Source organism: Peromyscus maniculatus, chromosome 23 (assembly GCF_049852395.1).
Source record: "Peromyscus maniculatus bairdii isolate BWxNUB_F1_BW_parent chromosome 23, HU_Pman_BW_mat_3.1, whole genome shotgun sequence".
Lineage (NCBI taxonomy): Eukaryota > Metazoa > Chordata > Mammalia > Rodentia > Cricetidae > Peromyscus > Peromyscus maniculatus.
The window spans coordinates 54,298,428-54,323,364 of NC_134874.1; the positions used below are offsets into that span (position 1 = coordinate 54,298,428).

Genomic DNA, 24,937 nt, shown 5'->3' on the forward strand with positions numbered 1-24,937 from the left:
GACAGGAACTCATAGTAGGGATGAAATTAAGTTTGGGGGACTAGGGTACATCCTACAGGCCGAAATCCACACTTGCCACAGTACCCTTGGGGTGCGCAAACAAGGCACAACATGAAGTGGGTTTTTGCTCCTCGATGCTGATGTGTTTTTCCCAGAAGATTCTTGAAAAAACAAAACTGGAAAGACCAGCCTGAAGTGGAGATTTCTGCTCACCCCCCAAAGAGTCTCTAATTCTACTTCAAAGGATTAAAATGACCCGGGTGCTTTAAGACAGACGGATCTCAATGACAGTTTGCTCTCACACCCCAGCAATGAACCCATCTCGCTAAAAGAGCCCAGAAATTATTCACGTTGCTCCAAAGCTCTGGCAAGAAACCAGATCCCAGGAACTGGGACAGCCTGTGAGTTTCATTGGCCCTGCAGCAACAGCAGCCCTCACAGACAGAACCATGCTCGATTTCCTTTGAAGATTGGAGGGGGCCAAATTTAGGCCTGGGAGGTCCCTCTGCAGGGGTTTCTCACCTGTAGCGATTAGTCTCCACGCTTTACCTTCCAGGTAGGAAGCAAAGGAAACCATCTCACTTGGGGGATCAGGCTGACAAAGCGAGTTTACTTCACTAGCTTCAAATGCAGTGACGGGCAAGAACGCTTCAGCTTGTCAAACACCCTGAGTGCCTGTAGAGCGATGAGGACAGGGCAAGCCTGATGCGAGCCACTGGGAAGAACAGGCGGCTGGGACGTCGCAAATGCCCAGCCAGGTTTGGACAGACTCCAGTTTCTGTTTCTTTGAACTTTTTGGGAGTCACAGGGAACGGCAAGGGAGGCAATTTCTGACATATCTCAGGATTCGAAATCCCCGATGACCTCACCACCTCCACACTGGCACTGCTTTTGATTTTCAAAGGGCCTTTCTTGTTTTTCTCCCTGCCCCCCTCAGCCCCACGCCCCCACCCCCATGGGATGCGGAAGGATGAATTGCAGAACGAATCTTCTGGTTTTCCTCTTCAGGAAGGAGAGAATCATTGACTTGAGTTATGAAAGGTGAAGGAGAAACAGAGATGGATTAAAAACCTACAAGGGGCCGTTGGCCCTTTGAGAGCATACGAAAGAGGGAGAGAGCACTCTGATTACAGCTCCCACTGAAGCGTCTCTAGTTGCTGCTGTTAGATCTTTTCTAGACTCCCAGAAATAACAATCTCACACGTGACCCAACTAAGAAAAGAGGGGAGGTCATCTTTGGCTTGATGTGTGCTTGTTAGGAACAAAATCAGTGGTACCAGAGCCTTGAAGGGCAGCCAGGGTCAGGTCACTTAGGTGCTGTGGCTCATTTTGGAGAATCATTGGGATCGTCGCATCTTGAGGGGACCAGCCAATGTCTTAAATTCCATTTGGATGGAAACCAGAGGCCATTAGACATGCTGCTCACATATGCATTTCAGAGCTGCTGGTTGAGAGTGCAGCCCGGGTGCTGAGCCCAGCCGCAGCACACAAAGGCTCCCTGCAGGAGAGTCAAAGCCCCCTGGATCTGTTGGAGGCTGTGGAGCACAGCTAATCAGACCCACCCAGAGCCTGGGCTCGGTTACAAAGAGAGGCTAGAAGTAGATCTGTCAACTGAGCGTGGGTAAGAAAGGATGGGGTCTCAGATGGGCACTCACGAGAGGGCACTGTTAACAGAAATGGGGGGACAGAGAAGACAAAGCCAAAGGTGAGAAAGAAAAGGAGCAACTCCGGGATATTCAAGGTCAAAACTGAATGATGAAATGGAGGTGGAACCATCCATTACACACTGCACAAATAAGGTGTGTGTGTGTGTGTGCGTGTGTGAGTGTGTGTGTGTGTGTGAGCGCACGCGCATGTGCAGAACAGAGGTCAATGCGGGATGTCTTTTTCAGTTCCTCTTGACCCAGTTTTCTGAGACTAGGTCTCCAGTGGAACCTGCAGCTCACTGATCTGCAGTGGTCCCAGGGATCCTCCTGCCTCTGCATTCCCAAGTCTGAGATTACAGGCACATGGCCACCACAGGCAGCTTTTGTGGTGGGTGCTGGGATCTGGGAACTGAACACGCGGAGCCATCTTCGTAGCCCCTGGTGTTTACACTTCCTTTTCAATCTCCTCCAACTCAAACTGCCACTACTTGACGGACACCAAGATCCCCAGTGTCCAGAGCAGTGGTCCCACTGTGGTCTTCGTTGAGTGACTATTTGTGCCTGTGATACAAGACAGAGAGAGGGTGTTGATGTCAGCACTAGAGATAAAAATAAAATACCCTGGGTCTCAGAGAAGAAATTAATTCTAGTTCAGAGGATTAGCAAAGGCTTTGGGGGAAAAGATGGCATCTGAGTTGGATTTGGGGGCTGGTAGGATGTTAGTGGTTGGAGGCAGATGGCCAGCATGTGGGTCGGGAGAGAGGACACTGAACAGGATGCTGACTGGACACTGTCCACAGGTGCAGTGAGAGGCGAGTGACCCAGAGGGCTGGCACCTGAGCCCTGGGAGAAGCCGGGAGGGGCAGAGTGTAGACAGTGAGGCATGCCCACTGTCGCTGGCATAACGTTTGGGTACCTCTGGCATTTCAAGGTGGGGGGAGTGGGGGGGTGAGAGTGTATTTGAACACATGAGGCAGAAATTTGGAAGAATGGTCTGTGTTAGAGACACAGCCTGGGGAATCATGAGCATTGTGGTGGTATTTGCAACAAGACGAGAGGAGATGGCCTAGGGGAGCAGTGTAAGCAGAGGCCCAGCAATAGGAACTGAGCATGCTCCGAGGGTGTGAGGTCTGGGAGAAGGGGGTCCAGCAAAGGGGGCTGATAAAAGGATGCCAGCAAGACAGGACAGAAGTGGGGAGTGGAGTGTGTGGAGAGGGAGGTGAAAAAGACCTACCAAGGACCCGACTGACTGCTTTCGTTCCTTTTCTGCTGCTGTGGTAAAACACCAGTACTAAGACCCTTACAGAAGGAAGACTTCGCTGCCCTTATGCTTCCAGGGGGTTAGGGTCTGTGGTGGTTTGAAAGAAAATGGCCCCCAAAGGGAGTGGCACTATTAGGAGGTGTGGCCTTGTTGGAGTGGGTGTGGTCTTATTAGAGGAAGTGTGTCACTGCAGAGGCAGGCTTTGAGGTTTCGTTTACGCTCAAGATACAGCCCACTGTCTCAACTTACTTCCTGTTGCCTGCAAGATGTAGAACTCAACCGCCTCTCCAGCACCACATCTGTCTGCAGACCACCACGTCCCGCCATGATGATAAGGGATTGAACCATGGTCGATCTGGAGAGATGGCTCAGTGGTTAAGAGCACAGGCTGCTCTTCCAGAGGACCTAGGTTCAATTCCCAGCACTCACGTGACCTGTCTGTAACCCCAGTTCTAGGGTTTCTGACACCCTCACACAGACATACATGCAGGCAAAACACCAATACACATAAAATAAATTAAAAAGAAGAAAGAGTCGCCATGGTCATGGTGTCTCTTCACAGCAATAGAAACCATAACTAAGAGTCCACGACAGGGAAGCATGACAGCAAGCCTCACACAGGTTGGCGGGAGCAGAAGCTGAGAGTTCACACACTGAGGCAGAGAGGCACCCAGGAAATGGTACCAATCTTTGGAAAGCTCAAAGCCCACGCCCAGTCATATAACTCCTCCAACAAGGCTACCTTCCCAAACAGTTCCACCTGCTGGGTCCAAGTATTCAAACATGAGATTATGGGTCCCATTTTCACTCAAACTACCACAATGACTGGTGTGTCAAGTGCGGTGAACTTAAGAACTGATGAAGGATGCTCAGTGTGAGCCCTGTGGTACCCAGGGAAGAGTGACTTGGTGCAGGTGTGTGTGGGGGCACACCTGGTTACAATGGATTGGAGAGAATAACTATAGCTAATCTTTTTTCTATCTGTCTGTCTGTCTATCTGTCTGTCTGTCTGTCTGTCTGTCTGTCTATCTATCTGTCTATCTGTCTGTCTCTGTCTATCTATCTGTCTGTCTGTCTGTCTGTCTGTCTATCTGTCTGTCTGTCTGTCTATCAATCTATCTATGTGTCTATCTATCTATCTATCTATCTATCTATCTATCTATCTATCTATCTATCTATCTATCTATCTACCTGTCTATCTATCTGTCTGTCTGTCTATCTATCTACCTATCTGTCTGTCTATCTATATATCATCTCTATGTCTATCATCTATCTGTCTATCTATCAATCAATCAATCATCTATCTGTCCGTATCTATCCATCTAATTTATTATCATCTATTTACCTACTTACTTATTTTGAGACCTGGCTTCCTTGAGTAGCCCTGCCTGGCTCAGAACTCAATCTATAGCCCAGATGAGCTTTAAAACCTCAGCCTTCAGCCTCTGCTTCCCCAGAGCTCCTGTCGCCAGCACGCACGACCATTCCATCTAGACCCATTTGGATTCTTTTAAGGAGTTCTGCTCTAAGTTGCATGGCTTGGTTTGAGTGTGTTGTCCCCTCTCTGAATTCATGGGCTGGAAATGTAACCCCCCCAATTGATATGGTAATGGTGTTTGGAGGCCCAGCCTTTGGGAGCGAGTTAGGATTGCATGAGGTAATGAGGGTGGAGGCCTGGGATGGCGGTCCTGGCTTTACAGAACATTAAGAGCCGCCACCAGGCTTGCACTGTGCTGTGTGATGCTCTCCGCCACATTGTGATGCAGGAAGAGGACCTTGCCAGATGTGAGACTCTATTCTTCATAAATTACCCAGCCTCGGGTACCCTAACAACAGAAAACAGAACGAGATGAGGTATTAACTAGCAGAACAATTGGAATAGAGAGAGGAACTTTTTTGTCTTTTGCTTCTTTTCTGATATGTGGAAACAATAGCACTTTTATTAGCAGATTGGCTGGATCTAGTGGGGAATGAAAAGTTCGTGGAAGATGAGGGGAAGGGAGTTTTTTTTTTTTTTAAAGGAGGCGTGGCCTTGGCATCAAACCTGCATGGAGGAATTAGCAGAGGGGCAGGAAAGCTTGTCTGGAGTGGAGAAGGCAGACACAGGTCACGGTGCTGGCCTCCCGGGAGGCTCTACCTTCCCTCCCTCCTCTCCGCCCCCCTACACCCTTGTTTCAACCTCTATTGGCCAGCCTCAGCCCCGCCCAGCTGGAGAATCACAGGGGAAAGGGCTGCTGGTTATTGGGTGCACGCTACGTGCCATTCGATAGTTAAGATGCTGAGGGGCTGTCCACGAAACAAGCCCCTCATTTTACAAGCGAGGGACCCAAGACAGCTGCAAATACTCTCCCCACAGATCTCTCTGGCCCCTCACTATCACCCTCCTCAGTCTGTCACCAGAGTTCATTTCCTTTAACATCTACTTAAAACATTCCTTGCTGGGGCTGGAGAGATGGCTCAGTTGTCCCGAGCACTGGCTGCTCTTCCAGAGGACCTGGGTTCAATCCCCAGAGCCCGAACGGTGACTCTCAACCATCCCTCTCCAGTTCTAGAGGGCCCGGCGCCCTCTTCTGGCCTCCTGGGCACACTAAGCATGCACATACATGCAAGCAAAACACATGTTCTATACATCAATGAATAATACATTTAAAACAGACATGTTCTTAGGATCCAGGACAAAATTCCAAGCAGGACAGAGGTGGCCTTACATTACCAAACCTGACCATGTTGGCCGGCCTCTGTTTCTCTTCTTCCAATAGGTCCTTCACGCCAATCTTTTGTCTTCTCCAAAGAATCCAAGTCCTCCTGCTGCCCCCCCCCCCATTCCTCGTGTTCTGTAGACTGAAATAAATACACCTGTCACCTCCCTTCCTGGTCCTCCAACTCAAAGGTGTTTCTTTAGGAAGGCTTTGTGGCATGCCTCATCTCTCCAGCAACCCGAAAAGGTGAGGACCCCCCACCCCAAGCCCTTGATCCCCAGTTATAAAATGGATGGATGTGAATCTGAGGGGGTAAGCCCCCTCTCTGGGTCTTAGATTCCCACCCGTAAGGGGTGTGTGTCCACCCCGCCCACAAGAGTGCAAACACACGCAAAGCAGAATTTTTCAACAATCCATATGTTAGAGCCCATTCCTTGGAAAGTCATCTCCAAGACTCAGGTTCCTCTTTCATGCAGAACAGAACTGGAAGCCCTTTAGGGCCTGAGGTCCACCTCTGTTCCCTCTGCTACACCATTGTAACAAGAGGTTCTGAAACCGTATTTTATGTCTTGTTCGGAAAATCCTGGGCATAGTTTGACATCACAATCTAGTTTGAAAAGGATTTTTTATTTATTGCCTCTTCTTTAGCATACAAGAAAGAGGTCAGCATCTTTCTCCAGGTGAGGAGGCTGGAAAAATAAAAATTGTTGCTAAATACGCTTATTCTGTCTGTCAAAAGTAGCTCTTGAATGTCTTCTGCCCCCCCCCCCCCCCGCAGCCTCTGTGAGATAAGCATTTGTCTCATTAGCAACGTTTCTGTTGGGGATCTAGCTCAGGGGTCGAGGGCTTGCCTGGCATGCTTGCCAATCCGGACTCCATCTTAGAAAAAAAGAATTCTCTCACCCCCTTCTGCTTCGTTTTGTGTATAGATGTCTTCTGGCTGAGGTACACCTCAGAGTGTGTCCACAGCGGCGTGAACACAACCAAACAGAAATGGTATTACATTTGAAATCGTGCATTATAGGTAATGATAGAGTGGGCCCTGAAAGCGGTAATTAGCTTACAATGTGCTCCCGGGAAAATACTCAGACACCCTGATTAATGTTCCCTCAAGCAGCCAGCCCCTGTAAGGAGCTACCATTGTACTTCCCAGAACTCACTCTCCCAGGATATTATGATAACTACCACGTTGGGTTGTGCTAAGTGAATAGGTCTGGGTGCGAGAGGGTGGTGAGATGAAACGGAGATGAAGTCCAAGGGTTTGCTTTTCCCGCTCTGCTAGAAAGAAAGAACCAGCCAGCCATAAGGGGGAGGGGTGATTCAGGGTCCGAGGACGTAACCGGAAGCCCTGCCGGTGCCTGCTTAGTCTGTGAGATTATAAACTGCTGTTCCAAACTGGTTCCTATTGGGTATGCCTGGACACTAAACAACAGAAAGAGAAAAGTGGGGTCCACTTCAGAGCAGCAGAGAAGCACCCTGAACTTGACTTGGAGACTCTTGCACAACCTTCCCGTCCCGCAGGATGCAGGGCCATAGACTGTCTTTCAGGTAACGACACTGTCAACAGACTGTCCCCTTGGTGCCTGGGTCTGGCTCCATCCCAGATGAGCTTCTGGACTGTGGTTCCTGACCAGCCCAAGGCAGGACATACTCACAGCTGCAGGTCAGAAGCTTGTGCTCCACGTGGGGATCCTGTGGCTCGGGGAGAGAATGGACCAGGAGGGCCTGAGCTGCTCTGAGGGCGAGGACTGTCTATCCCTGTTTCTTTCCTCAGAGCACATGTGAGTTGGGAAGAGGAGAGTGCTCCCCTGTGGGAAGTGCATGCTGCTGAGGGCTGTGTCAGGGGCTTTATATCCAGGAAGGCTTCCATCTGCTCTGTGGTTGCAGATAAAGATGTCACCTGTCCAAGTCCCCAGAGGTAAAGGGGCTGAGGATGTGACGCAGAGTCTCTGCACGTCTTCACCACCCAACCCGGCTTCCCCAGAGCCCTGGAAGTACCTGAAGTAGAAAAGCCACCTAGGGGTGGCCATCTCAGCAGGGTAAACTACATCCCCGTGAGTTTCCCATATGGCTCCGCCTCAAAGCAACGTTAGCATGTTATGTCATGTCGGGAAACTGTAAGTGAACATGGTTTGTTTGTTTGTTTAAAGCCATCAATGCCAACCATTCACCAATGGGCGTGCACGCTGGGAGTGTTTGAAGCGTCCCCCTCTGGCCCGACGGTAGACTGCAGGTGGAGAGGAAGGGGTGCTTCCGTTGGGTGGAGGCTAGGTACCTTGTGCCCAAGGCTCCTAGTACCTGCCAGTTGGTGTGTAGGAGCCAGAGAGCAGCGGCAAAGCCCAAGATGCTGCTGTCACCCATGAGTCACCGGCGGCTGGGTGCAGGCACAGCACAGCCAAGAGCCCGGGAGCTCCTCGGGTGCTGCCTCAGGGGAGTGTCCACAGAGATACTCCATGAGCTGCGGCAGCATTTCAGCGGGAGCCACCTGCCCGGAGCCTTTACGGCCGGCTGCGTGGGAGCCGGCTCTTATTTATGAGTGCGCCCCGCCCCCATATTCAACAACGTGGGCCCGCAGCGAGTGCTCAGTGAGTGCGCAGGGAGACCCTGTGGGTAGGATGGTTTGGAGGGAGAGGCTGTGCGGGGAATAATACTGTGAGGTGACTCTGTCTGGCATGCATTGGTGGTGGTGGGGATCCTGTTCACTAGGTTATCGCGCATGGAACTTGGAGTGGAATTGGAAGTTGGGGAGTCAGAGGAGGCTGGGATGCCATCTGTGCAAGCTTGAATATTTATATTCCTCACCAAAACCCGTGCGGGGTCTTAGTGCCCCTGTGGCAGTGTTGTGGGTGGGGACTGGTGGGTGCTTGGGTCCTGTGGGCCAAGACTGGCTGAGCTGCTGTGAGAGACACTTTTGTCTAATCCTTGCGTTTTTCTCTTCCACACCTATACACTTCCCTTCCCGTTGTGAGTTAAAGCGGCAGGAAGCCGGAAGCAGGAAGCCGGAAGCAGGAAGCCGGAAGCCCTCTTCAGAAGCCCAGAGGATATGGTACCACACTGGGATGCTTCCTGGACCCCAGAGCCTCAAGTTCAAATAGACCTCTTGCCCATTCTTAGGCATTCTGTTACTGCAACAGGAAACTGACGAAGACAACGTTCCCAACACGGTCAGTATGGCAGGACAGGAGTCGGCAGATACGAAAAGCGGAGTACTATGATCAGAGTTGAGTCTCAAGAAAATTAATCTAGCCACATCTAAAATATCATGGATAAGTGCATGACTCAGAAACCAGCTTCAGCTCTTTTTGAGACAGGGCTTCTCTGTGTAGCCCTGGCTGTCCTGGATCTCATTCTGCGCCTGCCTCTGTCTCCTGAGTGCTGGGTTTAAAAATGTGCATCGCCGCCCCCCCCCAGCCCCCCAGCTCAGTTTCACTTCTTTGGTGGTCATCTCTTTGCTTGGCAAAGGATGGTTCCTCGGCTAAGCAGAACTGGGTTGTATGGCATGGTGGCCGCAGGCTGTGTGGAACCCTAGGGTGTGCTGATGGAGTAGCCACCCAAGGAACCGTTTCCTCATGCCTGGTGGTGAACCACCCACAGGCAGCCTCCCTAGAGTGGCCCTTCTTACCAGTAGTCCAGTTTCAGGGGGACAGCTTCCAGGCCACCAACCTGACAATAAGGCTCCAAGTTTGAGAGCTCATATAGCTGTAGTTCCCGGCTCCTGTTCAAGGCAAGCATAGTTGATGGTGACTGGGAGCTCCTCACTCCATCTCCGGTGAAGTCTTTTAAATCCCACAGATCCCATAAAGAGAAAGCCCCCAACCAGTGGAAACCCTGCCCTATGGGGCCCGAGTCCCCAGGCTTCCTGAGGCTCTGTACGCAGACATCTTTTCAGCTGGGTGCTAAGCCTGGCCACACAGCTGGCCCTTCTCCCTCAGGGCCTAGCTGCTACAGTTTCCTGCCTCCCAGGCTCTGGAGCTTGCTTCTGAGTTCCCTTCTCTGAGAACCGTGGTCCTAACAATGTCTATGGTAGGGATGAGCCGCTGAGACACCATGAGATGATACATGAGAGAAGAGTTGGTCCAAAGCCTGGGGACTGTTGAGAAGGACATCATCAGACTTGAAGAGGAGGAGTGAAGAGCTCTTCACTAACTAAAACGTTAACCTGATCTCCCCTCTGTGCCCCTCTTCCCTAGATCGTTACAACCAGTACCGTGACCCGACCCTCCTGCACTTGGCCTACCTTGGGATGCTGAGAGGAGAGCAATTTTGTGAGGGCGACAAAAACAACTGATAGTTCACACCACTCCCTATTCCAGGCCCTAGGCCCGAGCCTCCCTGTGCTAAATGTCACTTTCTCTCATTTCCTTTCTAACGGTGCAGTTCCAACGTGGCTCCCTGGCCCCTGGTGAAGTCTGCTGTCTCCTCTTTCCAGCGACCAGTTCAGAGTGTTTAATAAGTTACCGTATCAGCCTCTGAACTGTGGTGACACCACGCACCATACGGGTCTTTTTCAAAACTCAAACAGTGGGGGGAGGCCACCATGTCAGGTGAAATGTGCCACAGAGAGAAAAGACAGACATCCTGTGTTCTCGCTGGTGGAGCTGACACACATGGACCTCACAGAACTGAGCTGGGTAGGGGCCGCTGGAGACTGGGAAGGGCACTGGAAAAGGGGGTGTGGGGGAGGATGGAGAGAATTTAAATTAGGAACACCGAACACAAAGAGGAGTAATTCTTATTTTCTCTAGCACGCGTGTGTGCGTGCAGGGGTGGGGGGTAACTATTATTTAAAATAAACTATAATACCTTTCATTTCTCAGTGACTAGAAATCTCCAACACATAAAAATGATTAATGCTTGATTGATGATTAATCGAAGTAAATATTACCATGATTTGATCATTACACACAGTATCCATATATCAGATTAGTATATTGTATCCAATAAAGGTGTGCAAATGTTATGATTTAAAAAAGGGAAATAGGGCTGGCAAGATGGCTCAGCCTGATGCTCTTCCACAGGTCCTGAGCTCAGTTCCCAGCACCCACATCAATGGTTCACAGCTACCTATAACTCCAGTTCCAGTAGCTCTGATGCACCCTTCTGGCCTCTCTGGGTATTGCACTCACATGCATAAACACACACACACACACACACACACACAAACAAATAATAAATCTTTTTAAAAATGATTATAAAAAATAAATATAGTAAAAAATTAAAAAATCAAAGGAAGCTGAATTTATTAACTTAAATTCGTTATTTAGTAGTTAGCATAATACTAAATTGATTATATTAATTATATTGATATTTTAATATTTATATTTTGTGATGATGAACTCATAAATATAGGAAGGATTAAACAGCATGAACAACTGTATCTAATAAAATAACTGGGGTAGGCTTGGCTTGGGTTAGCTATTAGGTCATGGAAGTGCTTAGAGTAGCTAAGGCCTAGAGCCCCAGTGACAGGTGGAACAGAGTGGTGGACAGAGCTTTCCAGCATGAGGGGCTTGTATGGCAGGCAGAGTCTAGGGGTCCCTCAACCTGCTCCTTAACTGCAGCCACAGCCCCCAGCTCAGCTGCCTTCAGCTTCCACCCTCCCTCTGGGATCTTAGTTCACACTCCCGCGGGGGCGGGCGGGGGGGGGGGGGGGAGGCGGGGCGCAGGGACCTTCAGGACCTCAGCCTCAGCGGTGAGTGCCCGCAGCGAGTGCTCCCTTGTTGGCACTGTGTACTTTACCCTTTGAATTCATCCAGTGCAGCCAAGACTCAATTTAGACGGATAAGAAAACAAATACACCACTTAATCCAAATAAAGTGTACTTAAGAAGTACTCAGATGAAACGTCTCCTCGTGTGGCCCTTTCTTGGGTCCAGAAGTATTTCCCACAAGAGGGCATCCTCTGAGCTAATGTGATCACTGCAAGAAGCCACACAAAGTGCATCTCTGCGCAGACATGCGGGTTCTAAGACTTCGAAGACTCTCACTTTAGCCCCACACTGCAAATGCATGTATTTGCGTGATCTCAGGCGTGGATATGCATCTCATCAAACCGCTCCCTTTGAGTTGCAACTTCCCATACTTACCCAGTCCCGACGATTAGTTTGTTATACTGTGGCATGCTGGCAATGTCTGTCACCCACTGGGACTTCCGACGGGGGGACTTGCCCTACAGGATAGAAAGGTGAAAATAAGCGGATGCATATTCCTTTTTAAAAGAAATTGTATTTATTTAATATAAATTTGTTTTTTATTGAAAATATTTTACTTTTGTTTTATGTACATGACTGCCTACACCATGTATGGCCTCTACATGTGTGCCTGGTGCTCTCAGAGGCCAGAAGAGGGCGTCAGTTCTCCCGGAACTGGAGTTACAGACGGTTGCGAGATTCCAGGTGGGTGCTGGGAATTGAACTCAGGTCCTCTGAAAGAGCATCCAGTGCTCTTAAATGGCCATTTCTCCAGCCCCTGTAGTTTTCTTTTATTGCTTTTCTCCTTCAAGGGGAGGAATATGTTACCTTTGAAGAACTAAGCCAGTGTCCTCCCCTGGAAGGGGCTATTCAGCAACCTGAGAGGCTTAACTGTAACTTCCGGTTCTAAGCCGCGGAGGGGCAGAGACAGGGCTTTCCATCCCAACACGCAGGGGCGCCCAGCCTATTTCATCACAGGAGCTCAAATATTTGTTGAATGAGAAGATGTGGGGAGGGAGGCAGAAATGGGCCGGGCATTCTCTCTTCTAATTACACTTCCCAAATGCACGTGGGCTTCCGAGTTTCTGCAAGCCTAGCAGAACTGCCTCGCAGGCGGGCACAACCACAAAAAGGGGGCGGGGCTCGCTTCCATTTGTCATCGAGTAAGACACATGATAAATTACATGACAGAAGCATGTGTAATTCATCATTTCATCTGATGTTAGGAGCAAAACGGAGCATTATCTTGTACTCTCGTGTTTTATTTGCATCCCAGAGACTCGAAAAAAATCTGCCACGACTATCTATTCAAGGGCACAATTTGTGTAATCACGCCACTTAAGGAGCAGTTTAAAATAGCAAATAAAATCAAATTGTAGCACTCAGCATCCTTATCAAATGAAAATCACATACAAAAATTGGCTTTTTTCTTTTCAACTTCAGCTGCGGGGACCAGAAATAAATAGCTCCATCTTCTCGGATGGTGATTAAGGTGTCATCCGGCATAGAGAGGATGCGCAGCACGGGCCTCCCATAGGACAGCCTCTTCTGTGTGGCAGGCAGCAGGAGCACAGCCTCTGCCCGCCGAGCCGCGGCCTTGGCTTGCTCCGAGTACTCGAGCTGAAGGTATGTGCAGAAGCCATCCTGGGGAGCAAAGGACAAACGCTTAAGCCGCGCTGTCTTTGGGGGCTCTCAGAAATTCTCCTTCCTGTCAGGGACTGGACAGAACTCTTTTCTTGGACACTGATATAATTGTTAGCGCACACTGCCAACTTGGGGAGCAGGAACTGTGGGGTGCCTTCAGCTGGGCCTGGAGGTCTGCTGCCCAGCTGTCTGTCTGTCTTCCTATACTTTCCTTCCTCCTCGAAGGGTGGTTTGGGGGGCGAGGTGGGCATCTCAGCAATGGCGGTGGTTGTTTCTAGCTAGCCACGTACCATGCGTGACCCACACAGCATGGGCCTTCACCTCGATTCTCAATAGCAATATAGTTCGTCCCTTTTTACAAATTGAAAGGCTCGAGCATGGAAAAGTCCAGTGGCTCACTTAAGAATGAATACCTCAGAAATGGCTGGCCAGGACTTGCCCCCTGTCTGCCCAACTAGACAGTTCACATACCTCCCTTAGGATCTTAGCAGTATGCCCACAGATCTTTGCGGCTTATGAAAAGGAAGGCGGCCCTTGAATCTGAGACATGGAGGTAGATAGCTTTGGACAATAGGAATTTTTATTTCCTATCAATTTCTCCCACCCCACCCCCCACTTTGCTGGATGCTTTCGTTTTGTGCACCCAGAACCTCGAATGCTCTCTTTCAAACCAGATGACAATTCAAAGCACTTACATCTGATTCGGTTTCGTGAATTGGCCGAAGGTCTGAATAGAGATGCCTTACTGCTCAATTTATCATTTTTAAACTTAATTCATCTGCAGACCATGGAAGGGTATTGATGGGCAGGATGACCAAGAGTGGTAAAAGCAGATGTCTTACCTCCTCATCATCACACATTGGAAACTGAGTAATACTGATGACGGTGGTGATATTCGTGGAGGACTTATTCTGTGACCGTCCTGGCTCTACACCCTTTGCAGGTGCTCACAGCATCGGCCACCAGCGGCCACTGCATCCAAGGGATTTTTTGCTTCCTGTTCTCTCTTTGGCAGTTAGGTGAAGTGGTGGACGTGGCTCCAGCTCTTGGTTTTAGGGTAGCCTATGTGCAGCCTGCCTGAGCTACTGAGATTCCCAGGTTAGCTCCCTCACAGAAGAATTTGAAAGTTGCAAGCAAGCACTTCTCTTGGGTTCAGCTTTGACTGGCCAAAGGGACTAAGCCAGCCTCCAAAGCATGTGTCATGTGCCTTCCTGAGCAATTTTAAGTTGGGTTTACACAGTGTAACTTACCCACTGGATTCTCCCGACTGCCTCATAGTCTATTTTCATGAAGAGTTGCTCTATTTGTCCAGTACTCTGGGGAGAAAAAAAAATAGGTTTATAGGCTTCACTAGATTATTAGAAAAAGATGTGCTGATATGGCAGACAACACCATGAACACAGGTTTAATGAGGTTTTTGGAATGTGTCTAAATAATCCCTTTCACCCCGAGGGATGGCCTCATAAAAGCCTGAGATCAGAGATGGGACAGAAAACAGAAAGCTCATGGTGAAAGCCACCACAGACTGCATACAGCCTGCCTGTCCAGATCACAGAGAACCTGGGAGAGCTTGAGTGTGTTCAGGGGGTTCCTCTCGGGCTCTGGATAAGGCAAATATAGCTGTGCAGCATTGTGAGTCATGTTATAAGGATGTGGGCCAGCAAGAGTCGCCCTGCCACCCTGTAGCTGTGCCAGGAGTGACCCAGCCTGAGGAAGCTGGGATCAGCCCAGGGTTGGGGTACACATGATACTGAATGAGTAGGCCTGATCTTGTGGGCCACTGAAGGGCACTGAGCTATCCTTTATATTAGCCAGCTCACCGAGAAAACCCACAGTGTACACCAAGGGTGTGGCAAACGCTGGGGGAGGTCAGGGCATCAGAGCTGAAAGATGGAGGAATAAAAGCCTGTGTCTCACAGGGGCCTGGCTGGGTGACAGCTTTTTGTCATCACAGTTAGAACTGAACCAACACATGGACTACACACGAAAGATTTTCCTCATGACATGAGTTACCTATGGTAAAGGACAAGCTGTTTGGACTCTGTCAAGATTTCATAATGGTCTCTCATCAAACAAGAACACTCAACTTGAAGCTCCAAGATGTGGGCCAGAGGCTGGCTTAGCAGGCTTGGGTCCTGCTCTTCTAAAGGACCCAAGTTCAGGTCCAAGCAGCCACGTCGGGTGGCTCACAACCACCTATAACTCCAGCTCCAGGGGATCCAACACCATCTGCTGACCGCCTTGGTCACTGCACATGCACGGCACACACACACACACAAAATGAGAGAGAGAGACAGAGAGAAAAAGCGAGGGAAGGAGGGAAGCTGGAAACTTGGAAATATGGTTGTCGCACACAGGGAGAATTCAAGAAGATATTGCACTGTCTACAGCCATTTGTGCCGAGTAAAATGTGGCCCGGAACATTATGAAGGAGCCGTGAAGCCCTTTGGCACTTATTAACAAAGAGTTATTGATTTCTGACTGTCTGCTCACATGGCCTCAGGGTCTCTGTGTGTTTTATTCCATCAGACCCTAGGGTGGCGCGCAGCCCCTGTTCAGGAGGTGTCTCCCTCCCATTTCACCTTGAAAGAGAGGCTTACAGCTGCTGAGTCAACTCCCCTGAAGTCCCTGGCTTAGAAACAGATTCGGGTGTAACAGCCCTCAGCGCCTCCCGCCCCGGATCTTAGAGCTTCGTGTTGAATTTTCATCTATAACCAGAGACTATTATGAAACCTTGACGGACAGTACCTCACCAGTGTGTCCTTCATCATGTATAACTGTCGTCGTCGTCGTCGTGGGTAAAATCCTAGGTGCGTAGCGTATGTGTGGGTACATGTTCAGGTGTGCAAGCACACGTGTGCACATGCGTACGGAGGGCTGACACCAGGCGTTTTCCTCTATGACTGTCCACCTTATTTTTCAAGACTGTTTCTCACAGAGCCTGAAGTTCCCATCAGGCTCCCAGCATCCATGCTCCTGCCTCCGGCCTTTTCCCATCCCACGCCCTCCCCCTCCCCGTTACTTCCGGCACTGGAGCTACAGATGAGCGCCAGTACACCAGCTCTTTACTTGTATGCCAGGGAGCTGAACTCAGATCCTATGCTTCTGCAGCAAGCACTTTACCAACTGAAGATTCCCCCGGCCCCTAAGTCTTGCTCACTAAGACTTTATACTCTAGTGAGTTGCCCAGGCTTCAGAGAATAGCCCCACCCATCCCACCCATGCTCATGGAAGCAATCCTAATTAAATCCAGGGGCCCACCAAACCAAAAACCAAAGAACCAAAACAAACAACAACAAAGCCATGAAAGCAGGAGGGAGCTGCTGGGAACAGAAAGGGTTTAGTAGGCATAGAGGAGGGATAAGGCAGGTGCGGAAAAATGACCAAAATGCATTATTTACATTATATGTGTGTATGATTGTCAAAGAATACAAAAGGAAATTTAAAAAAAATAAAATAAGAAAAACGTTTGTATTCTGAGCTAACCAAGATGGCAGCTAATGAGTAAATCATTTGATTCCAGCTGTCAGGGAGGTGGAGGAAACCTAAGAGAAACTAAGTGGTTGTCTTTGGAATAAAAGCATATATATATATTAAGCAATAATCTAATAAGAGTCTTATTCTCCTCCTAAGAAAAGTCTCTACATGTCTCATTGCTGTAGGCTACCCTGTAGTTTAAAAACCCTCCCCAAGGAAGCTGTCCAGTAAGTCAGCCAGGTCTTAGCAGAGAGGAGCATCATCCACAGAGATGCCGGGATCTAGTGGGCATGTGTGGTTAGCACCACTACCTGCGCTCGCCTTGATCCGATATTTATAAAACCCACTTACGTGGCCGTGCGACCTCATACTCTGCTTCATTATGCATTTGAACGTTTCCATATCCAGCAGATGTCTTCCTTTCTTTCCATGTTCCTACAAGTAAAATAAAAAGGAAGATAAACACTTGCCTGAGAACTCAGACATTGTGTTTTGTTGAGTCTAGGAGCAAAAGTCCAAAGAATTGAATGTCTAATTAGACTCCCCTAAGACTGCTGATCTCTCACGGGAGTTTCGTTTTGTGCACGTTTTTGAATCAGTTAAAAATTAAACAATTAAAATAGAAACAAATTAAATGGTGAAAAGAAAAGCAATGTGTTTTTAATTCCATTAAGAAGTAACAACCAAAAAAGCTATTCTTCATGGTTATTTTTTTAGAAATTTTAAAAGTCTGTACTTTGCAGTGAAATATCAAGTACCAAGAAAAGAATCAAATTGCCCAGATAGGTGTTTGAAAGTTTACCTGGCTTGTGCCTACCTGAAAGAGTGCATGTACTTGTTGGAGCTCATCCAGGGTCACTTGATGCTCAACCTCATCAAAACAAAAGACAACAAATTACAGCCAATAACGCGAAGAATAATACCCATTAAATGGAATTTCTTGTCACCGGTAATTTATTTTCCCATGAAGCCCGTGACAGGTGGTGGTGGCCCACGCCTTTAATCTCAGCACTTGGGAGGCAGAGGCAGGTGGATCTCTGTGAGTTCAAGGCTAGCTTGGGCTACAGAGCAAGATCCAGGACAGGCTCCAAAGCTACAGAGAAACCCTGTCTCGAAAAACCAAAAAAAAAAAAAAAAGCCCGTTGTAGATGTAACCAATCGTCTTATTAAATAAGAAACACAGAACCAATGTAAAAGAGAAAGCCAAGCCGGGCGGTGGTGGCGCACGCCTTTAATCCCAGCACTCGGGAGGCAGAGCCAGGCGGATCTCTGTGAGTTCAAGGCCATCCTGGGCTACCAAGTGAGTTCCAGGAAAGGCGCAAAGCTACACAGAGAAACCCTGTCTCGAAAAACCAAAAAAAAAAAAAAAAAAGAAAGCCAAGAGATCAGAGCTCAGAGCTCAAATCTCACCCTTCCTCCTGCAGTGGTCTTAGCTTCCCAAAAGAGAGCTATTTCCCTGTGTGTAAGTCGTTTCATAGTCATTCTGCCTTCTCATTGGTTGTAAACCCAAACACGTGACTGCCTCGTCACTGTCTGTATGTACAGCCCCCCATGTCTTAAAGGCATATGTCTCCAATGCTGGCTGTATCCCTGAACACACAGAGATCTATGGGATTAAAGGCGTGCGCCACCACCGCCACACTCTGTCTATGGTTCTAATAGCTCTGACCCCCAGGCAACTTTATTTATTAACATACAATCAAAATCACATTTCAGTCAATTAGAATACCACCACAGCCCGTGACAGAGCTGAGCAACCCAGCTGGATTTTCAGTGTTCGGAGCCTCTGTTGGTCCTGTTCAGCGCCCAGCCCCAGATTCTGCCATCAGGTTGGGTGGTCTGGGCTGGGCTGGGATGGTAGAGAAAGAGGACGTGAGAGAGGATGAGGGTAGGTACCAACTTGGAGGAAATAGAAGAAGGAAAGAGACTGGAAGCTGGACCGGAAGGAGAAAAGGGAGAGGGAGATGACTTTGCCTTGATTCTAAAGACCCTGTTCTGTGAACAGATTCCAGCCCAGGACCCCTGTGCCTTCCAGCTTTCAGGACTGCCGGGGATGTTCTGGGGAACGAGTTTCTCCATCTTTTCCTGGGCTAAATGTTTTGGCCGGAAAGAGGCAGGTTCTCTCTTAGTCTACCCCCCTCAGCTCAGTACACAGATCACCAGCCTACATTTCTCACTCCCAGTCTCTTATCTGCTATATCAAAATTTTGTCTTTTTATCTGTACAAATCCCCAAACTTCTGACTTAGAATGAAAGGCAGTGGGTAGGGATAAGTTCAGTTGCAGAGTGACCTGTGATAGACAGAGACGGAGAAACTGGCATTTCTAGGGAGCAAATTCAGTGTTTTCATCAATCAGACTTTGCCCGGGATCCACAAAAGCTGGTGCAACTTTCCCAGGCTCACAGGCCATACAAATGAGAAAGTCTGTGAGCTGAGCTTTCACAGGAAGGCGAAGCCTTGGGAGGACCAGGTAACTACAGGTTTGTATAAAGCGATTAGATAGATGATAGATAGATAGATAGATAAATAGATGTGGTGATATTTTATTTGTACTGAAATGTGATTTTAATTTTATGTTAATAAATAAAGTTGCCCTGGGGTCAGAGCTATTAGAGCCATAGCAAGAGCATGGTGGTTAGAAGAGCTAGGTAGATTTCTGTGTGTTCAGGGATACAGCCAGTATTGGAGACATACGCCTTTAAGACCTGGAGGGCGGTACTTACAGGCAGTGATGAGGCAGTCATGTGGTTGGGTTTACAACCAATGAGAAGGCAGAACAGAAAGATTATTTAAACAGAGACACTGCAGCCACCGCCAGGAGAAGCAGCATGTAGAGACTCTGGTAAGCCACCAGCCACGTGGCAAGGTATAGATTTATAGAAATGGGTTAATTTAAGATAAAAGAACAGTTAGCAAGAAGCCTGCCACGGCCATACAGTTTATAAGTGATATAAGCGTCTGAGTGATTATTTTATAAGTGGATTGTGGGACTGCGGGGCTTGGGGAACCTGGAGAGAAGCCCTCCAGCTACAAGGTAGATAGATAGATAGATAGATAGATAGATAGATAGATAGATAGATAGATAGATAGATAGATAGATAGATAGACAATAGATAAATAGATAAGATTGATAGATGATAGATGATTGATAGATAAGATAGATAGATGATAGATAAATAGACGATAGATGAATAGATAGATGATAGATAAATAGATGACAGGTAGATAGATTATATATATATTTTGAAATGGCTGGGCATGTTGGTGCATACCTATAATCCCAGCTTTTCAACTGACTAAGGTAGGAGGATCATTTGAGCCCAAGAGTTCAAAGCCACACTCAGCAACACAAATAGACCCTGTTTCAGAAGGAAAAGCCCAGAGTGCCCACGTGGGCCTCCATCTTTCTATCACCTGGAGAAACTTTTTCTCTGTTTTAATGTTCCTAAAATTTTACCTTGTTATAAAATAGGTGGAGAATTGGTCTTTCACATTCCTGGACCTCCACTCTGGAATAAAACATTTAACACTAGCAACAAAATATTGCCCAGTATTGAGGGCTCCCCAGTCCGGAAAGACACAAACTTCTATTTGCTCTATGAATGTACTGGGAATACTGCTGAGATAGTGGAGTGAAAGCCTTCATTAATAACAGTAACAAAGGGCAGGATACGCAAGCCAGTGTGGTTGTATAATTTATAAAGGACTCCACGGTAATTTTCATTTATGAATACGACGTGACCCTTCCCAGCTACTCCCCAGAGCCAGAGCCTGCAAACATAACCTCACCCCCCCCACCCCCCCCCACCCCCCGGCCACCTCCAGTATCCAAGCAGGATACACTGGCAGCCTTTTTTGGTGCCGGGCAGGGTGTGCGTCGTACCCTGCTGGGGTTTCTGAACCTCTGCCTCCTGACTAGGCGCGGCACACAAACCTACCTGCCTGCTTCTCCACCTTCCATGAAAGGAGGGGACAGAGTGCGGCTAACTAGAGAAGACTTGTCAATTTCTCGCCAGGCCATGTTAACCGAATCCCCGTTGCCCTTAAGGAAGCCATCTTTAGCTCTCAGAGACCTCATCAAATCTTCATCTAGGACCCAGGAAAGTGGAATCGCAAGGGATTGTTAGCCGAGTTCTTTGGGGGCGGGGGCGGGGGAGCAGCAATAAACATACGTTTTTAGAAAAACACTGCAACCAAACAGCGCCATTATTGTGCTGTTTCTTGAAAATATAAATCAGGCTTTCCTGTAATTGCACGTTTTTAAGGCAAATTTGGAACACGAATCAGAGAAAACATATGTCCCTTCTGGGTGCTCCTGTGCTTGGCAGGGCTTAAAACTTCCTAACTGCCATCGCCGGCGAGTCACATTCCATCACTAAGATACTTGAATGACGCGTTTTCCTACAAATAAAACACAGAGGGGAATGGTTGACTGTTTTACATCCTAACTATCGTGGTGGCTACACAGTGAGACTCGTAAATAAGTCAGTCTGCAGTCACGGAGTGGACTTTTAAAGACACCAGCCACTGCCAAGCAATGCATTTGCTCCATTCAAATGCAATTTTGTGGAAAATTTACCTGGATCCTCCCCTTGCAGGCCCTGTTAGAGGGAGTTCTAGGAGCCAGGATTCTGCTTGTCCACACGGCTGTCTCCCCAGGGCAAGCAGGTTGATGATTAGAGTGGTTTTCCCAGAAGGGTTCATTTGCCTGCTGGTTGCTCATTTACATTGCAAATGAGCTCTTCTATTGTTAACAGCCCAGTGTCATTTTGCTTCTTGCAGTAAGAGACTCCTCCGCCAGTGTGGTTTAGAGATAATTTCTCTTCTAGACAGGGGAATTGACTAATTAATCGAATAAAGCATCCCTTTGAAAACCTATTTCTTCCTACGGGGCCTTCCCGCTTCCTGCCTCTGTCTCAAGATAGAGTCCCTTTTGAACATTAAGCATTAGAGGAGGGAGAAGAGGGCTATTGATGGATGGACGGATGGATGAATGGATGGATGGATGGATGGATGGATGGACGGATGAAAAGAAGAAAGACAGGCAGGCCAGGCTATGTCATGAGTGGCTGTCCTTTCAGTTTCAGAAAATAGACATGACCTAGCAGTCCTGAAAGTCTTAGAGAGAAAGATGATTCCAGAAGGGCAGGGAGACAATTCCTGAAGGGAATGAGCTCCATGGAATTATGATTATTTCTATAAACTGGATCTGAAGATTATCTCAAAGGCCCAGGTATTGGTCTTAGTCCCAAGCCTATGGCACTCTTGGGAGGTGGTGGGGCATCTGAGGGGTGGCGTCAGGTGGGAGGAAGTTAGGACATTGGAAGTGTTGTCTTGAAAGGAATGTTGAGCATCTGGTCTTCTTTGCTTCTCAGCTGCCCTGAGGTGACTGGGACTCCTCTGCCAGATGCCCTCTCTACAGTGGACTGGCATGCCACAGACTCAAAGCAACAGGCAGGGTCCATTTACCATGGACTGAAACTTCTGACCATGTGAGCCAAAATAAATCTCTCTTCCTTTTAAGTTGCTTACCTTGGGTACTTTGTCACGGCAATGGAAAGCTAGTACAATTGTGAAAACACTTTTTTTCTTAAAAAGAAAAGAAAAGAAAAGAAAAGAAAAGAAAAGAAAAGAAAAGAAAAGAAAAGAAAAGAAAAGAAATCATCATATGAGTGAGGGAAAAAGGCAACGTCTGGTCTGGGAGATTGTGTCAAGGCCTCTCAGAATCACAAGGATATGAGGTCTTTTTTAAAAAGAGTGTCTTGAGGGCCAGAGAGGTGGCTCAGTGGTTAGGAGCACTTGCTGCTTTTACAGAGGACCTGAGTTTGGTTCCCAGAACCCACATCACAGCTCACAAATATTTTTAACTCCAGTTCTAGGAGATCCAGAAGGCACGTACATGGTACACACACATGCATGCTTACAAAGCATTCATACACATAAAATAAAAAAAAATATTTTAAATTAAAAATAAAAAAAATTGTCTTGCTTTAGGATGGTTGAGATTGGAGGGTTGGGTGTTCAAGACCAGCCTGGGCCACACAGAAACAAACAAACAATTCAAAAAAATTAAGCCAAAATCATCATTTTTTTTTTTTAGCTCTACTAGGTGTCAGAAGATGAGTAAAGAGACTTCAAGGTTAAAATAAATCACATAGGCTCAGGCCTCCCCTACTGCCTTATCCATCGCTGAGTTTCTCGTGCATCGTGTGCTAAGCATTTTCCGTGATCATGGCAATCGCTAGCGTATCTGGCCTCCACATCATCACTACAAAACACTCCCAAGGGGGTCTACCAGAAGAAGACACACACACACACACACACACACACACACACACACACACACACCACACGCAGCAGGCCAAATCGCCCCAGCCACCCCTGCCACATTCATCTTAGATCAGCCCGTGTAGTTTTGCTGTTTCCCAAACGTGTGAGCCAGCCAATCACTGGGCAGAGAGCTCTCTGATGGCCGCAGACATGGGAGAAACCAGAGCTTCTGGTGCCCTTGAGATTCTGTGGTTGTTAGCATTACCAGGGCAGCCGATAACTGCTGATACACTGTCTCTTAATGCATGCCAATACTTGACTGCATCACAGACCTGGAATATCACTCCCTCCAGAGGTATGTACGTGTGTACAAACACATACACACAACGTTACACACGTAACATTTGTGAAATGCATTTTATCTTAATCTGTAAGGCACTGTGCGACTTTGCTCTCGTTCAATTCTGTTTTTCCTTTCCCTAAGTTGGGCTCATTATCTACTGAACTGATGTCCTAATCCAGGGGTGGCCAGGACCTGCAGTTTGGAAGCCACAGAATGCTCTATAGAAAGACTGTGCTGTTGGCGGGTGGAACTCAGTTGCCATGGAGCTCTCAGCTGTAAACAATGGGCATTGTGGACACAACAAATATGCGAGAAAAGCTTACAGTTCCAAGCTTCCTGGGTTTGCCTCTGTACCCCCTCCCCCGACTCCAGGATCTGACCTTCCCCTTTTAAGACTTCAGGGGTACAACCGTGATAATCTCCTTCGGGGAACGTTTCAGGAGTCATTGTTCCTAGCTGTAACTAATGGACGAATCTTCAATAGTGCTGGCCATGATGGTGGCTGGCTGGCTGCCCATACCCTGACAGATCTGTCTCCAGAAACAAGAATGACCAGAGTCTGCAAGACGACCCAGAGGAGGGTAGGAGCCCCACATATCAGCGATGGAGTCTGCTGCACATAGTTGCTCAAAAACCACCCGAGGGAACTGAAGAGATCTCATGCTTCTGGCTTTTATTTTATCTCCAAAGGAAGGAAATTCAATCTGATTCCTTCCACCTTTGAAAATCTAGCCCCATGGGTCACCAATCACGTCACCAACCACGTCTGACAGACTGCAGAAGAGGACACCATGGTCTGGATGGGATCCTTTTACCGGAGGACCCCAGTGTGGCAATGTTAGGCTGTGGGACCTTTAAGCATTGGGCCTAGTGGAAAATAAGGAGCTGGAGGGGTGCTCACGTGATTTGGTTAGTTCTAGAGAGAGAGGACTCAGCTCTTCTGCATGTGCCTGCTGCTTCTTCCCTGTCCTGGTAGAATGCAACCGGCTTGGTCCTCTCAGACACAGCGAGGGCGCTGGTGCCACAGGAATCACGAGCCAAACAACCCTCTTTGTATATTGCGCGTCAGGGGTTTTGTTACAGCACCACAAGCCTCCTGGGACAGCGGAACACCACGCTGTGTGTGCCTCGGCCAGGGACGGGTCCCGCCCTGACAGATCTCCCACTGGCTGGGACAGATAGTCCAGCTGCCTCCACACTTCTGGCTATTTAGATACTCAGCCTGGCTTCAAAGGCCTGAGAGAGAACCCTCTAGAAATTTCTTGGGAGCAAGGTGTGGGGAAGGGTGGAGTGCAGTGTGAAGAAGCTGGCCTAGGGTGGTGGGAACCAGTGTGGGTTCCTCAGAGATGAAGGGAATCGGGTGTTTCTCGTCATAAACCGGGGCCGGCTCACACGTGGGTAGGTCCTAGTTATAAACCCGGGCCAGGTCCTCCAGCCCACTTTCTTCCTGGGCTCTTTGCTGCCATCTGTCAGCGGAGACAGGAGTCTGACGACATTTCCATTTCCTACATCCAAAGCCAACATTCTGCCCTCTGAACAACTCCGGCTCTTGTCTGTTCTAACATAAAATTGAAATAGCTCCTGCGCTCTTGTTTTCCCACAGTGGATTTAAATCCGTGCCATTTTTAGGCTGTCTCTCTTGTTTTGCAATGATATCATCCCACAGCCCTGACACTCTCGACTACGTGCTGGCTCCCACACCCCCACACTGGGAATTCCTGACCCTATCATATTTCAGTCAGTGTGGCTATAAGCAAAATGTCTCAGGGAAGTACAGTCCACAGACAAAATCCAGGCTATGGCATTCCATCCCCCAGTTATGCCTGAATGGTTCTGTATCCATGGGGATTCATCTTTCTCTTTAGAAACCTCCTCTAATTCTTTTTTGGGTGAACCCAGGGGTAGAA

At 48.2% G+C, this 24,937-nt stretch overlaps 1 protein-coding gene across 2 annotated transcripts in view; it reads right to left on the minus strand.

The window, feature by feature from the left end:
* The window catches only part of LOC102904556 (cilia- and flagella-associated protein 337-like), a 134,320-nt gene that overhangs the window by 100,032 nt on the left and 9,351 nt on the right, over positions 1 to 24,937 (minus strand). Inside the window, exons 4-9 of one of the 2 annotated variants that reach the window (XM_076560146.1) lie at positions 17,234 to 17,287; positions 16,768 to 16,851; positions 14,190 to 14,255; positions 12,709 to 12,939; positions 11,692 to 11,774; positions 9,229 to 9,321 (exon numbers count right to left, since the gene is read on the minus strand). In XM_076560146.1, coding sequence (XP_076416261.1) covers positions 9,229 to 9,321; positions 11,692 to 11,774; positions 12,709 to 12,939; positions 14,190 to 14,255; positions 16,768 to 16,851; positions 17,234 to 17,287 — 611 coding nt within the window. Of the gene's footprint in view, positions 1 to 9,228; positions 9,322 to 11,691; positions 11,775 to 12,123; positions 12,363 to 12,708; positions 12,940 to 14,189; positions 14,256 to 16,767; positions 16,852 to 17,233; positions 17,288 to 24,937 lie in introns of those variants that run through there. The other variant, XM_076560147.1, reaches the window with a different exon arrangement.